The sequence below is a fragment of the Tachysurus vachellii genome, chromosome 17, assembly GCF_030014155.1.
Source record: "Tachysurus vachellii isolate PV-2020 chromosome 17, HZAU_Pvac_v1, whole genome shotgun sequence".
NCBI lineage: Eukaryota > Metazoa > Chordata > Actinopteri > Siluriformes > Bagridae > Tachysurus > Tachysurus vachellii.
In genome coordinates, this window is record NC_083476.1 from 21,599,489 (window position 1) to 21,616,848 (window position 17,360).

General features: G+C 39.3%; 1 protein-coding gene across 1 annotated transcript; it reads left to right on the forward strand.

The window, feature by feature from the left end:
* Positions 1 to 561: 561 nt before the first annotated feature.
* On the forward strand, positions 562 to 4,850 carry adrb2b (adrenoceptor beta 2, surface b). Its single transcript, XM_060891350.1, has 2 exons — positions 562 to 824; positions 1,360 to 4,850. The coding sequence occupies exons 1-2, from the start codon at positions 768 to 770 to the stop codon at positions 2,515 to 2,517; spliced, it is 1,215 nt and encodes a 404-aa protein (XP_060747333.1). The 5' UTR covers positions 562 to 767; the 3' UTR covers positions 2,518 to 4,850.
* The last annotated feature ends 12,510 nt before the right edge of the window (positions 4,851 to 17,360 follow it).

Consider the following 17,360-nt stretch of genomic DNA (forward strand, 5'->3'; position numbering starts at 1 on the left):
GAGCAGAATTTCCTGTTCTTAATCTTCTGATCTGCAGCTGAATGTAGCTGAGCCATCACGTCCTTCAACCTGCTTAATTCTAGCTCAGAAAGAAAGGAAGAAAGAAAGAAAGAAAGAAAGAAAGAAAGAAAGAAAGAAAGAAAGAAAAGGTACTAAAACCATCTAAAGGTCAGATGTTAATAATTGTCAGATTAAATATCTCAGAATTGATGCATTTTCTTGTATGTTATCCTGAACCGATGATCTACCTGCTTAAGTATCTCATTATAATAAAAAAAAACATAAACACTGTAATTGACATGTAAATTTGTTTCAGTTTCAACGCTTAATTCGTTGCTTATTTACAAATAGAGCTTGAGAAGCCCTTATATAGACAATGTACACTAGATTAGTGCCTGTCTTGTTACAGTCAGAAAGAAAAGTAGTATCACTCGTTCTCTAAACACAGTTATCTGGAGCGATTGAGGAAATGCAGCTTCTGGTTGGCTGGATGGGGTGTGAGGTCACCGGCTGATATAAGGCTCTCAGTGTGTGTCAGAGGCACATTCAGTCATCGAGACCTCATGTGCTCAAATGCCGTGAGCGCTCGGAGAGAGAGAGAGAGAGAGAGAGAGAGAGAGAGAGACGGGAAGGAAGACAGAAAAGGAAAGTAGAAAGAGGAAGGACGGACAGCCTGTCAAACGCCCCATTGTTGAACAGTTTGTCATGAGAACAAAACAAACACTCTCTAAAAGGAACATTTACTAGAACTTCAAACGGACTGTTTTATGGGTGCAAGAATTAACCGGTGTTTTTTTATCGGACGACTGCAAAGACCTCTTCAGGTGAGTATTTAAGACTTAAGATTCTTAACCTCTCTCTTGTGAATTTGTGCAAATAGTCGATCAGGATTTTGCACTGATCTCATATATCTGATCTCTGAGCTCTGATCTCTGAGCTCTGATCTCTGAGCTCTGATCTCTGAGCTCTGATCTCTTGCTGATATGGTCTGCAAGCTCCAGTAAACATGGCAACATCTCAACAAATTCCTCTTTATATGGTGGTGAAATATTTGTAGTTATGTTCAGAGTTAATTATCAGTCCAACATATTTTCCTGGAACTTTGTCGGTCTAAGAACTCGGATCAGGACGTCCTGATAGAGAAGATAAGTGGATCATTTTATGCAAAACAGCAGCAGAGATCAGATACACACAGATACAGTACAACCTATTTGACTATTTTGAAATGCAGACAGCATGTTAGCACTTCAGACTTCAGACATTAACCTTGTTTGTCATTTGACTTATCGTGTGTTATGAGTAAACCTGCCTTGACTTGACATGGACTCATTTTCGGTCTTTCTGTGTATCATATTGTAGATCGTGATGGCGACAAACATGAGTGACTGCAGCAATTTCACATCTCAGAAAACTACATACAGCGAAGGAGAGACAGTGGTCCTGGTCATCGTAATAGGACTTCTGGTCCTGGTTATCGTATTTGGAAATGTTCTGGTTATTACCGCAATCGCACGTTTCCAGCGTCTGCAGACCGTCACCAACTGTTTCATCAGCAATCTGGCGTGTGCCGACCTGGTCATGGGGCTTCTTGTCGTGCCCTTTGGTGCTTGCGATATCCTCTTGGAAAAGTGGTACTTTGGTAAACACTTCTGCCATTTCTGGTTGTCGACAGATGTGATGTGTGTAACAGCGAGCATCGAGACGTTGTGCGTCATATCCCTAGACCGTTACCTGGCGATCATGTGGCCACTGCGCTACCAGGCTCTACTGACCAAACGGCGAGCCTGTTGGGTGGTGGTGGCTGTGTGGGTGGTGGCTGGCCTCGTATCCTTTCCGCCCATCCACTTGAGATGGTGGGTGTCGAACGACACGCAAGCACAGGACTGCCTGAATAACGAGAACTGCTGTGAATTCACTATCAACATAACCTATGCATGGACCTCATCCATCATCTCCTTCTACATCCCACTTGTGGTCATGATATTCGTCTACGGACGAGTCTACCTGGAAGCTCGGCGGCAGATTCGAAACATCTACCGCTCGGAAGGTCACATTCGGACACAAAACCTGGACGGGAACGAGCCGAGGAGCCGCAGGAGCAGGTTTAGCCTGAAAGACCACAAAGCTTTGAAGACGCTGGGGATCATCATGGGCATCTTTACACTTTGCTGGCTGCCGTTCTTTGTCCTCAACGTGACCATGGCTGAGGTGAAACCCAACTGCCTTTTGCTGGTCTATAAAATCCTGAATTGGATAGGATACTCCAACTCGGCCTTCAACCCCCTGATCTACTGTAGGAGTCCGGAGTTCAGGGGTGCCTTCCAAGAAATCCTGTGCATGAGAAAGCCTCAATTTCTGTCTTCAACAAACAAAGCGGAATACAGCTACAGCGAGCACATGACGAAGCAGACATCTTTAGCAGACAGCGGAACGGTGGAGCTGATGACTTGCTCTCCGGCTACGACTTCCTCCAACACCAATGGGAATTGTAACCGATCGATGACCTCCATGATATAGCTATTTATCGCGTTTAGAAATCCAAAAGAATCTTATCACTGTTCTTTTCTTCCATATTCTGTTTTAGTTCAAAACCTCTGAATCGTTTGGTAAGTGAACAAACGGAATATATGACACTTACAGCACGGCGGAAGGACTTTTGCTCCAAACGGGTTGTTCTACTTTTACTAAAAACCCAAACCATCACCATGAACTTAAATATTTTAGGTACAGTGTAGGACAAAACTTGACCTTTGGAATGTGGCTTAATTTTCACAGCTATACGTAAGCTACCTCATGACACTCTCTGGCGCATGTCTTCACCATAACCACTTCCAGAAAAGAAAACGGGAAAAAAGCAGGAGCTCCGGAATCAGCGTGTGTCGTATTCTTAAAGAAAAAACTGCTTTTGGTTTAGATTCTAACAGACACAACACTATCGTCAAAAGGACAGGAGCTGATCTGAGACCAGCACATTTATTTTATTATTATTAATTATTATTATTATTCTGGAAAGTCTGACTTGTTACATTCCATAAAAGCTAAGTGCGTGTTTTTAAACCAGAAACTTTTTTTTTTATCTTGCTGCAAACCCTTGTCTGAAGGCGGAGGAAATATGAGCTGCTGACGAAGAGCAACAGGTGGAGGTTGCTGGCTTCGTGCGCTATAACCAGCTGCACTTGTGAAAGGAAAAAAAAAAAAAAATGAATAGTAAAAGTGCCCAGTCTGTGTTCTTCAACCTTCCCCTATTAACATTTCAGCTTGATCCCATTCAGCAATAAACAACGGTCTGTTATTTAAACCTAACACGTTTGTTTTGATGGACGTGGACGAGGACGTGGTTGAGGACGTAGAACGTGATGTCGATGCCGATTACTTTCCATAATAATTAACCGGAACATTTGTGTTTGAATGCTCGAGTGCACTTGTAATATGTACTCGTATCGCGTTAATCCTTTCAGATACACGTGCACAACAAAGCTTACTGTTTGTGTTAACGTCTGCTCTGCGTTTGTGTGTAATGTTTACAGAGATTCTTGAGCAAACTGTCCAAAAGGACAAGAAAAAATCTTGATATGGTTCTCTTGATATGGTTCCAAATGTCACTTTGGATTATAAAACTTTGGTCTTTTTGTTTACAGGGTTAGCGAATGGAAATTAGCGTAAAAGCCGGTAGGATCTGGCTCTAATGCAGGAAGGTGCGCTGCTCCGGTTCTCCTGTTAAACATATTGTTATAACGTGATTGTACAAGACCAGCAGCGTGGTTTTCTTGACATGACCAGAGCTTCCTTCCTGTAGGTGTGTGTATGTGTGTGTGTGCGCGCGTGCGCGTGTGTGTGTCGTTCGGCTTTTTCTGCTTGACGAGGTTCTATAGCACAAATAAACGGTACTGTATTTATAAGACTCCGGGAAAATGAAGGGTTTTTAGCATTAAAAAGGATTGCACACTGTATATAAAGTAGACAGACATGTATGGACGTGACGTACGGACACGGACGCGAATTTGTGTTATAAAATGTTATATTACATATCAGAGAACGCTGTTTTGTGTCATTCCATCTGAAAATGCTCTTAATTCACAAAACTTTACTTATTTCCACTGCACTGCAAAATGCTCTGTCTGGCTCTGTGTGTGTGTTCGGTGTATTTTGTTTTTTTTTTTGTTTGTTTTTTTGTTTTTTTGTCTGCTTTTATTTTGTACGTCGAGCCACGTGTTTAGCCAAATGTAAAATGTGAAGAATTAAATGTGGTTGTTTGTAAATCAGAGGTTGTGGTGTAGTCCTTATAGACTCCTTATAACCCTAGGAGTTGTCTTTCCTCCATCTAGTGGTCGCTTTGTGTAAATTAGTTAGCGTTAACGCTCGTCTGTTGGGTTTAGGTTTTTACGGTGGATTTATTCGTATGTTGAATTTTTAAATCATAATCAGAAAGATCTTTATCGCCAAGTACGTTTTCACGTACGAGGAATTTGTTCTAGTCCAGAAGCTCCACAGCGTAAACAGAATGGCAACGATAAGACATGAACACATATATGATAAAGACAGTTGTATGTACAGTGGATACATACAGTATGTATGTGTTTTAAGTAAATAATGTAAGAATAGTGTTGTGTGTTCTGCGTATGTCAAGTGTTCATCAGAAGGATTGCCTGAGTAAAGTGTTTATAGTTAAGATTCGCAATAACAGCAAGGAGCCATAAAGAAAAAAATATAGACTAGATCAGTGTTACTCATTGCGCGACTCGCGAGCCTCCTGCGGCTCGCCAAGCTTTAATACTGTACAGTATGCGGCTCGCATGGCAGTAAATAATACGATGATAGGATCATGTGGTTAAAATTTATTTTTCATTTAAATAACATTAAAAACAATCAGGGAAGCATAGAAAAACTAATGTGCTCTATTACAAATAATAATATATATTTATATATATCATTTGACTCGTCACTGACACTGCGTTCTGCGCGATAGCCAGTTTTTGGCGGCCTGCCAGAAGCTAGTTTGTGTTTCATGCTAGTTAACAACTTGTGTTTACTGTACACACACGGACTAAAAAATGGATCGATTTCTTATCAAACAATCCCGCGCACAAAATGAAAGCAACAAAGCAATGTGACAGTGACAAAAGAGGTAATAAATAATGCATAATAAAGAATGATTTTTAAGTCATTATTGTATTGCAATATTGTACATTGTATTTAAGCAGATAAGCGATTTAAGACTGAATAACTTGACATACTTTACGGTGAAAGTGACTCTCCTATTGACTTTGTCCTGTCAGTGTGGCTCACATGAAAAAAATAATGAAGACCACTGGACTAGAGGAAAAGAGGCTGTAGATACGTGCGGACTTATAACTATACATTAATACAGTGAATAGAATTTGAACAGTAATATGGACAGATCAAAATTGTAAAAAGGATCGTTTACGTTTTAATCGTTTTTAAAGTCAGTATTTGATTCGTATGTCTTATTTTTGATGGAGGTTCATTTTATAAGCAGGATAAATCTGGCACTTGATTTATTAAGCAAGGTAAAAATAAATAAATAAATAAATTACAGATTATCTTCCAGTTGAATGTGAAGTCTGTTGCTCTGTACAGTATATCCTGAATTCTTCAACAAGATGCACCAAGCAAATGATGCCAAATGGAAAATTTTCTTATAAAACACTAGGGTTATTTGACCCCTGACCTTCAGACTCATACAGCATGTTCCTGTTGAACATCTCACTCCAGGTTTATTTCCTTCACTTTCCTGTTTCCCTTGTGTGAAGTCTTAACACTAGATGTTGGAGTGTACAGTATCTGTGTGTGTTTGTGTTCGTTCAGCTACAAGATCGTCAGTGAGATCAGACTCTGATGTCGGGATGTTGAGGAGACTCCAGTTCCAGTTCATCCCAAAGGTGTTCAGTGGTGTTGAGTCAGAATCAGGGCTCCGTGCAGGACACTCGATCTTTCGTTCTTCTACTTTCTCCGACCTTCTCACCGTGTCTTCATCATGGAGCTGCTTTGTGCACAGGAACATTGTCACGATGGAACAGGGTTTAGGAATCTTATCTCCAGTGAAGACATGGAGAAAGATGGATATTCTAGAAGAACCTGATGGCCACTGTAGAGTAGATAAACAGTACTCAGCATACTTTTGTATTGATGAGTCCTTAGTGGTGTTGGGGATCCAGAAAAGTTCTTACACTCTTGGTTTTATTCCTTTAACAATGTTTGTTTGCTATTATTGTAAATTGATAGCGCAGGAATATTTTATCTTCATAACTCAAACAAAACCTCAAGTTTCTCCCATAAACAAATTTGTAAGTGAAGTGTCGAGTGACCCTCACATGGGTTTGTGACCGATAGTTTGGAAACCCCAGCAGCAAGGTTTTGTGATATCTACTAAACACGGTCAGTCGCCTCTCGGAAAGATTTACTTACTAATGATTTGGAAATCGTTTTTTTTTTCAGTAACTCCTGGTCAGGGTCAAAGGTTACAGGTCACAGTAGATTCCAATCCCAATCCCAGAAACAGTTTGTAAAGGAAAGGTCTGAATTTACCCTCTTAGTTCATGACAGCAGACCGTGAACACACACATTCATATCCAGTGGGGAACTCGTCATAGCTCATTTACACAGTGCAATTATTTTGGAAAGAGGAAGAAAACCAGAGAACCAGGAAGAAGAAGGACACGAGATCATCGATAGTGAGTTTAGAATTGAAATGTGATGAAAATGTGCCATTTGATCTTGCATACATAAATCCTATTTTCCCCTTGACTTCCTGTGCAGGTGAGTTTCGAGTAACAGCGCTCTCTGTTCTTTTAAGGAAACGTCAACCGTGTAATCACGCTAAAAACACGGAGCAGAAATTTCAGCCGCTTCTGTTTACCAAACCTTCTTATTTGCATGTGTTTTTACGGCGTGTTCTCACAATACACTCCAGCTAACAAGTGTGACTTTGTTTGCATTTGTACCATTCAAATGATTTGTGTGTGGGGAAAAAAAAACAGCACATAATGTACTGCATTTATTTAGAGCAGCAACCGTAAGATGAGAAAGATTACTGCAGCACATTCGTGTCCATCACCATCATCATCATCATCATCATTGTGAATATTAGATCGTTAATCACTGAATATTCACTAGGTGAAGTTTGTCACGTAAAAAACAGGCCGTAACAATTAGTCTGAAGTTAATTGTCTCTCTTCGTCCCTGTTAAGTCATTTTTTACAACAAACAGGAGCACAAAATACATAAAATGATGACGTACACAAAAAGATAAAAGATGGTGACCTTCATCACGATCCTTCCTGTTCTTTGTCTCTCATCACGGAAAAGCATGTTCACATTCCAGTGGACTCGTCCTTACATCCTTCCGCATACGGAAACAGGTTGAATTTTCCATTTTCTTTCTGCCAAACAAACACAGATCAGACCCTAAAATCTCAGCTTCTTCTCATTTTCCAATAAAATCTTAGACAAAAGCACACAAAGGAGGAGAGAAATAAGGTAAAAGTCAGTGTGAAAGATTAGACGTATAGATCGAGACTTTTTCACCAGAGGCCAAAAAAATGGTCACTGAACACTTTGCCTGTGTTCAGTACTTGTGATTTCACAATCCAGAGTAGTGGTCAATGGCTGTAGTGGCAGCGGTGGTTAAAGGTGCGGTCTCCGTTGTTTTAAAGCCAATGTTGACATATAAAATCGCCAAAACAAACACGCCCCTAACCCAAATGGGTCCCACCCCTGTATCGATAGCTCCGCCCACACATACATACGTAACCCAGGCAACTAATGGAAAGAACGTGTCTTTATCATAGCTGAAGGGAAGAACAATACGATTGCAGATAAACAAACAAGCAAAAATGACACACAAGCATAATCATGTAAAGGACAAAGGCATATATTAGTTCTGTGTAACAAAACAAAACCAACGTTACTCACCTATCGAGAAGGAAAAAAGCACCTCGGCGTCTTAAGTAAAGCTGGTCACATATTCACAGATTGGAGTTTCCCGAGTCAATAACTCCTGAGCTAAACACTGTTACTACACAAAACACAGTTGTAGCTGCGTCTCTACATTACTACGATAGAAAAGAGGTGTTATTTGTGTAGTAACAGCGTTGATGCCCGATGACGCCTGAGATAGGCACAGGCTCCCCGTGACCCGAGGTAGTTCGGATAAGTGGTAGAAGATGAATGAGTGAGAGTGAATGAAAATATCCAGTAAGTTTATTTCCATTTTCTGGGCCGAAGAGAACGCCATAGAAATAATTCAAGCATTCGTAAGAATGATGTCCTCTTATAGATCTGATCATCTGGCTGTGAGTGTATACAAGGCTTTATTCCCAGTCCGCAGAAGTGTGCTAATAACGACAAAATCCAGGTAAATAAATGAGATAAATTAGTCAAACCAACAATATCACTGTGTTTTGATCACATTTCTCAACCTGTTGTTTCTAGATAATTGTCACATAAACATCGTAACCATCTTTTCTCTGTGCTTTAAGACGTCTGTTCATCGTGCTGGAAAGCTGGATTTTTTTTATTACATAGTCTGTCACAAGCACAAAGCAGCTGGATAAAAGCCGTAAGAGGTTTTCTCCTTCCTCCTGCATGCTGCGTCACGCTTCTTTAAAGAAACTCTTGCGTGTGTCTTAATGACGTCTGGTACTCAAAGGCCCAAACGCCGGAGAACCAGGAATCCGACGTTACGGCGTGGAACGAACGCGAGCGTGTTCCGTACTCGTCTACAGCTACAGCATGAGTAACAAGTCAAACAAAAAGGAGGAGGATTTTATACAGTTTATGAATTCTGATCTTATCATGACGGATGCATAAATGCTCCCATAAATCTCCAGTCAAATCCGAATCTGTGTTTCCTGCCAGAATGAATTTATATTTCAGAAGAATTATATAACAGAAGATGTGATGAAGTTTACAGAATCCAGAATCCGAGCAGATCAAAATAATTCAGCAGGAAGCTCCTGAAAGCCTGGATGCTACAGTCACTGAGTGGAACGCACTCCCTAGCCTTAAGTGTGTGTGTGTGTGTGTGTGTGTGTGTGTGTGTGTGTGTGTGTGTGTGTGTGTGCGTGCACAACTTGTCTAAAGTGAACAAGAACCAGGTACCTGCTGTCTGGTCTGTTATTCATTTTTGTTATGTTGGTTGCTGGTAAACCGTGAGCCAAATCTATTATTCAAACATTGGCTCATGCTTGACCTCTTGACCTTTTGTTTTAAACTGTGACTCCGCCTTCGTGAAGCTCACAGTAAAGACCAGCATTTCTCTTTCCCTTCGCTTTTTCCTTACGTTCATCCGTTCGTTTGAAATCGGGAAGGAAGGATGTAACCCAGCGGGCGGCATGGCGGCGTTTCTGTCTGTGTCAAAAATACTTAACTGCTGAAACACCACTGAGCCGAGCGCATGTACTCGTTTATATACGTTTATTAAGCCTTCATTTATTTATTTGTTTGTTTATTTGTTTATTTATTTATTTATTACCACAGCGTAGAGGAATTCTCAACTCTGTGCCTGTGCATTAATTTCCTATGACAATTATCAGAAAGTTACAGCTGGAACATAAATAATTTTTTAGATTCATTATTTTCTATTTTACCGTTTCCATAGTAACGGCTCATTCACATACATAAAGTATAAGAGAAATGAGAGGAAGACAAACACTTCACAAGCGACACCTAATAATAGGGGGAAAAAGCATACAGTCGTTCAGTTTGTAGTTCTGATGAAATGAAATACATTTTATCTATAAAATGTATTTTATTATTTCATAAATATGTTAATACACTTTTGTTAATTAAGTCACTTCGAACAAATAGTGTAAAAGTTTTAATAACTGTGTAAGAGGAATAATTCAATTCAATTCACATTTATTTCTACAGAGCTTTTAACAATGGACTTTGTCTCAAAGCAGCTTTACAGAACATAAGGAAGAAAATACAAAAATGTAATATTTTAATACTAAGTTTAATATAATACAAAAGTTGAAGATTGTTATTAGACTTATATTTATGTGTTTGTATTCATCCCTAATGAACAAGTCTGAGGTGTCTGAGGCGATTGTGGAGAGGAAGAAACCTTGAGAGGAACCAGACTTAAAAGTGAACCTCGTCCTCGTTTGGGTGACACTGGAGGTGTGATTATAAATATACAGTCTGACAAACGTGTATTGATGAGAAGGTTGTTGTTTTCAAAGACCACATGGAGTTAACATCTTCTCTTAGAAGGTCCAAATACTTCATTAAGCGGAATCCAACTTCTGAAAGATACTGAAGACAGGATGAGACTCTATCAACATAGACTGTATCTCCATAGACTGTATCTCCATAAACTCTATCTCCATAAACTCTATCTCCATAGACTGTATCTCCATAGACTGTATCTCCATAAACTCTATCTCCATAGATTGTATCTCCATCAACTACATCTCCATAGACTGTATCTCCATCAACTACATCTCCATAGACTGTATCTCCATAGACTGTATCTCCACAGACTTTATCTCCACAGACTTTATCTCCATAGACTGTATCTCCACAGACTTTATCTCCACAGACTTTATCTCCATAGACTGTATCTCCATAGACTGTATCTCCATCAACTACATCTCCATAGACTGTATCTCCATCAACTACATCTCCACAGACTTTATCTCCATAGACTGTATCTCCATAGACTTTATCTCCATAGACTGTATCTCCACAGACTTTATCTCCATAGACTGTATCTCCACAGACTTTATCTCCACAGACTGTATCTCTGTTCTGTCTTTACTGGATGAAATGCCTTTAATGGTAGAGTTTTGAGACTAATAAATCTTTTCAGTCAAATTGAACTGCACTCAGTTTGCTGTACTGTTTTTTCCTGAGCTTCTTAAATCTTTCTCAGGCTCTGATTAATGATCTCTACACTCAGCTCTGTGCTTCTACAGACACAAACACATCTTCTACCATCTGAAATTCATCACGTCTTTAATTCCCTGCACCCATCTCTATCAGATCATCCGATTTCATTCAATCACCATTCGGTCATTACTTCATACGTCATCGTCGTTGGTGACTGACGTGCGTTAACATCCAAAGGGTTCCTCAAGGGTTATAGGTTTCATTCAGGATTCTCATCTTCTGGTATTTCCTTTAGATGTTTTTAATACAATCACATGGTTTAACCTATAAGTTAAACCACATCAGAATGTAAAATGACAAACTAAACATAACAAAAAAGATTTACTAGAATAAAACTAAAAAATGTAAATATTTACTCAAATAAAAATAATGACTTAAACTAAAAATAAAAAATATTTAGTCAAATAAAATAATAGGGGGTCACGGTGGCTTAGTGGTTAGCACGTTCGCCTCACACCTCCAGGGTCGGGGGTTCGATTCCCGCCTCCACCTTGTGTGTGTGGAGTTTGCATGTTCTCCCCGTGCCTCGGGGGTTTCCTCCGGGTACTCCGGTTTCCTCCCCCGGTCCAAAGACATGCATGGTAGGTTGATTGGCATCTCTGGAAAATTGTCCGTAGTGTGTGATTGCGTGAGTGAATGAGAGTGTGTGTGTGTGTGTGTGTGTGTGTGTGTGTGTGTGTGTGTGTGTGTGTGTGTGTGCCCTGCGATGGGTTGGCACTCCGTCCAGGGTGTATCCTGCCTTGATGCCCGATGACGCCCGAGGTAGTTCGGATAAGCGGTAGAAGATGAGTGAGTGAATGAATAAAATAATTACTAAAATAAAAATAAAAAAATACAAATATATAATAAAATAATAAAATAAAAACTGAACTAAAAATAAAAAATACCTTCAAAATGTAATTTATTATTATACTTATTAATATTATTCATTATTTTTGTAAAACAAAAAAAGGCTAAAACATTATACCTGAAATGTAAATTATAAATAAATAAATAAATAAATAAATAAATAAATAAATAAAAAGCAAAGTTTATTAAAAATTTGTTAACATTTTAAGTTTTTATTCTGATAAAAAAAAAAAAAGTTGATAACTTCACTGTTTAACAAAATATTCTCGAAAACCTACACGGTTTCATGATGCAGCTCATGTTGCCAGTTGAAAAAAAAAACATATTTATTAACAATTAAATGAAAATATGTAAAGTATGTAAGTACGTGTGGAAAGTATGTAAAGATTTACTGTATTGAATTCATCAGGAAATGAATTAATGTTGTCACAGTAACAAATGCTGTCGTCTGTGGCTTTTACGCTCGTGTGTATGTTGTTGTTGTAGAATCCAGTCGTTCCTGTTATTAAATGTGTTATTAAATGTGTTATTAAATGTGTTATTAAACGTGTTATTAAATGTGTTATTAAATGTGTTATTAAATGTGTTATTAAATGTGTTATTAAACGGAATAATTGAAGTTTCGCAAGCTGAACGCAGAAAGACGCAAAGAGGTAGGGATGTGGTAGGCTAGTGGGTAAGGTGTCGGGCTACCAATCGGAAGGTTGTGAGTTCAATTCCTACGTCCACCAAGCTGCCACTGCTGGGTCCCTGAGCGAGGCCCTTAACCCTCAGTTGTATTAAAAAAAAAAAAAAAGATAAAATGTAAGTCTGATAAATGCTGTAAATGTGAGGTAAGAAAAGGTTTCACAGAGTCGTGAAAGATGAAAATATTCATTCGTGTTACTGTGCAGCTGCTCGGGTTCGTTTATTTTATCAGGGAAACTAAACCCCGGAGTCTGTAATCTAACTAGGAGGAGACGAAGAGAGCTTCCAGATCGCTCGGATGTCGAGACCTGTGATTAGGATGAAGCTTGTCTTATTGTAATTTAATCAGTTAAATAAATGTATCAGAGATGGAGACCTGCAGGTCGTGTTGGTCGACTCTCTTTGTCCTTGGCTGCGTCGGGTTTAATTCTGCTTTTTAATTCTGTTCATGGGGGTCACGGTGTCTTAGTGGTTAGCACGTTCGCCTCACACCTCCAGGGTTGGGGGTTCGATTCCCGCCTCCACCTTGTGTGTTTGCATGTTCTCCCCGTGCCTCGGGGGTTTCCTCCGGGTACTCCGGTTTCCTCCCCTGGTCCAAAGACATGCATGGTAGGTTGATTTGCATCTCTGGAAAAAAATTCTCCCTAGTTTGTGAGTGTGTGAGTGAATGAGAGTGTGTGTGTGCCCTGTGATGGGTTGGCACTCCGTCCAGGGTGTATCCTGTCTTGATGCCCGATGACGCCTGAGATAGGCACAGGCTCCCCGTGACCCGAGGTAGTTCAGATAAGCGGTAGAAGATGAATGAATTCTGTTCATGCTTTTCTTAATGTCTCAGAATAAACCTGTCCTCAAACGCCCTGATAGTTCTAACTTAAAATAACATTCAGGTTATAATGCAGTTAAACCTGTTCGTGTGTCATTCTTCTGATATCTGGCTTCATAAATCATTACGTAATGCTAACACGCTCGTATAAATACGCATCAGTCAGTCAGATGTGTGGTTCTTTTTTTAATTTGAAAAGAAATTAATCTCATGGAGAATAAAGTCACACGAGACCAAAAAAGAAAAAGTGATTTCATTATTTCAGAAGTATTTGCCCCCTTATTGTAAAAGCTTTAGATTTGTCGTAGTGAATATGAGATGCAGAAGAAGCTGGAGAGACCCAGAGCTCTGACAGGAGAAGAAGATCACAGGGAAACTGTAGAGAAGATACTCCACAATACCAGGTTTGTAGATTTTATTTATTTATTTAATTAATAAATAAAAAAATGTTTCACAATAAATAAAAAAAATCTTCTCTGGTTCGATGAGACTAAAATAAACTGAGGTGAAGCTTTAAATTTAACGGAATCTCGTCAAACTGAGAAAGTGCCTTTGCTGTGAAGCGTGGTGGTGGTAGCATCATGCCTTTGGATGTTTTTTTTTATCAACAGGAACTGGTTCAGTTTGAAGGCAACGTGGTGGGAGACAAAAGCAAGCGACTTCATTGAACAACACTGTGCAGTTTGGGGAAACCATGGACAATCAATCAACTGTTGCTGATCATCAGACATCAAGAACATCAGACATTTTTCTGCTCCGCTGGTCCCACCATCTCTCAGGGTAAGCGGCAGGAACACATCAAGACTCTTCTCTGTTCTGTACCGAGGTGGTGGAATGAACTTCACCTAGATGTCTGAACAGCTGAGTCACTGAACGTCTTCAAAAGACAAGTGAAGACCTTCATCTAACTGAAACACTTACAGTAGTGATTATTTTCTCTGTTTTATGTGTAGATTTAAAAATAAACTGAACAGAGTTTTAGGTTGATGGTCTCCTAAGTCTGTAACCTAGTGAACTGGTGTTGGTTTCATTAATAGAGACTTCAGAGCGCTTTTGTACATTGCGCTGGAAGATAATTACGTCTGCTACAGTATATGCCATAAATGTAAATATATATATACAAGGGTCCAGATGTCTGTAGCTGATACACACAGATCCCTCAGTGTCACGATACATCTAATTGTTTTGCACCTTCAGATGTAAGACATAGACTTTTAACGTCTATAATGTGGCAAAGATCAAGAGGAGCGAATACTTATGCACAAGCCATGCAACAAAACCCAACAAAAGCTCAGTTCCTCATTACAGAGACGCTTCAGGTAAAGACCCGAAAGTGGCCAAAGTTTCGATCGCTAACTGATTAGAAATGCATTACAGGAAATAAAGATATCTAAGAGTCCTGTGTTTTTTTTTTTTTTAGATAATCTGCAGCTTTCTGAGATACTTTTATTTTTGTGCAAATCACAGAAACTTATCTGAAAAAGGTTTTCAACGATCTGTGAAGAAAATGATGAGGGGGAAACGATTCAGCAGACGACTCAGACACTTCAACACCTGGACCTTCTCATGCACATCTAGAGCACTTGGAGCACTTATTGAAAATGACAGCACTTTTTGTCCAATAACCTACGCTTCAAATTGTGGCTGTCGAGACTGAAATGGGTTATTATGGAGGGAATAAAAACGGGTCGTGCTTTGTCTTCAGGAACGATCCTACATCAGTAATGGTGAGCGTTTGTGGCAGGTCTGCCGTGATGTGTGTGTGTGTGTGTGTGTGTGTGTGTGTGTGTGTGTGTGTGTGTGTGTGTGAAGATCCATCGATTCCATCCTGGTGCATTCATTCATTCATCCTTCTCTTTCTCTCTCCTTTATCACGCGCTCAGAGCAGAAATACGAACATCTTCAGATGCCAAGACGTGCGATGTAATTACTGACAAATGGCTCAGAGGTGTTTATTTTAATTTTTGTGCTGTTTTAAAATAAAACACTGCCTGTAGTGTCACACTGATGTGTAATCCATATTCTGAGCGATGACCGGCTTCGGGAACGAATCCAAAAACAACCAAAAATGTACACAAGGTGAAGGGAATCTTGATTAACCTGCATGATGAAATTCTCAGGCTGCACTACAACATACTGAAACATTAATTACACTGATAAATGGATCTCATCGTGTCAGTGAGATCACACCTGGCCAAAAAGCATGCGAGTACAGGTGAGGGATGTACCGGTGCATTGCCTTTTATCACATACAGTCAAGAAAGCTATTAAAAGAAGTGACATAAGAAGTGACAGAAGTGTCGTTCTCGTTCTTCTCGTCTCAACCTGATTGACTCAGAGATCTATTTTTTAAAGAGGAAAACCAAACACGGCTACGTACGGTACAGTAAACTGGAGCTAAACTGAGCAGCAGTTCGTTATCTCTGCTTTAAGACCCGTGTGAGCTTCACAGTCGAAGCTTTTCGTATTCGTTTCTTTTACAGGTGTGAAAAAAACACACAGCGACATCCAGGATGAACGATGAGTCGATCGGGACAAAAACATCATCATGACAGATTGGACAATTGTGGTGTGTGTGAGAGTGGAGCAGAAGGATGGATGCTTTTAGCGAGTCGCTGAGAAAATGTCTCGGATGAATAGAAAGAACAAAGAGGTGGAAAAATGACCTTTTTTGTACAAAAAAAAAAGTTGAACAAAAAATGAATAATCATCTAACTTTTGCAGGATAGATCATTTAATTTTAATTTCAAAAATATATATATTTGCTCTGGCGTGAGTGAATGAGAGCATGTGTGTGTGTGTGTGTGTGTGTGTGTGTGTGTGTGTGTGTGTGCCCTGCGATGGGTTGGCACTCCGTCCAGGGTGTATCCTGCCTTAATGCCCAATGATGCCTGAGATAGGCACAGGCTCCCCGTGACCCGAGGTAGTTCGGATAAGCGGTAGAAAATGAATGAATGAATGAATCCATTTGCTCTGCATTCACTTCAGTATCGGTGAATAAATAAATAAACCTAACTTCCTGTCTAACTTCTAACAATCATTTACATCCATTACATGTCAGAGCTGGGCTTCAGGTAATGATTTAATTAGGTGGTGTTGTTTTTTATCATTTTGTTTTGGCACAAAAGCAAACAGTGAGACAGAAGGATGCTAATTAGTGGTCATTAATTACATGAATTTTATCCTTGTGTAAAGTTAATCATAAAAACTGCAGCTGATCCCATCAGAGGTGAACAAACGTCTGTGAGCTGTTTTTTTTTTAGAGAAACACTGCCATCGTGTGGATGTTAGGTGTAATAATTCATTGAGACTAAAGGAAAAAATCTTCTAGCTCATTTTGTGAGCTAATATCATTCACCAAGGTCTAGATACAATCACACAAAAGACATGATACTAGCTTTAAAACAATCAAGAATTGGAAAAGGGAGACAATCTTTTTTCGCGTTCATGGTCACACACATTTCTGATGTTTTTTGAGGCTTTGTTTCAGATGACATTGTATATTTTTTAGCCTGATGTGGTGTGAAAACTACAGCACTGGCAACCCTGTTATTAATTGTCCTTCCCCGGAAATGTTCGTGTTATATTTACATGAGCTTATTTTCATCAATACAATCCAAATGGCACTAAATATTTAGTCCTAGATGAATCAGATCGATGAAGGTGTTTGCTGACAGAGTGAGTATGGGGCACCCTGGTCCCTGCCCCAGTGGGCTTCTGATTATCACTTGTTGTAATTCCCGGTTTGACCACTAGGTGCAGTGCTATGAGCAGGCTGGAAGGTGGCTGAACATCTACTGTATGTGCTACTAAGGTCATGCTCTTATTTATTATTTAAAACATTTTTTTACCGATAGTATAACACTATACTATACAATACACACATAAATAACACTATGCTACACAATACACACATAAATAACACTATGCTATACAATACACACATAAATAACACTATGCTATACAATACACACAAATAACACTATACTATACAAGACAGATATAAATAACACTATACTATACAATACACACATTAATAACACTATGCTATACAATACACACATAAATAACACTATACTATACAATA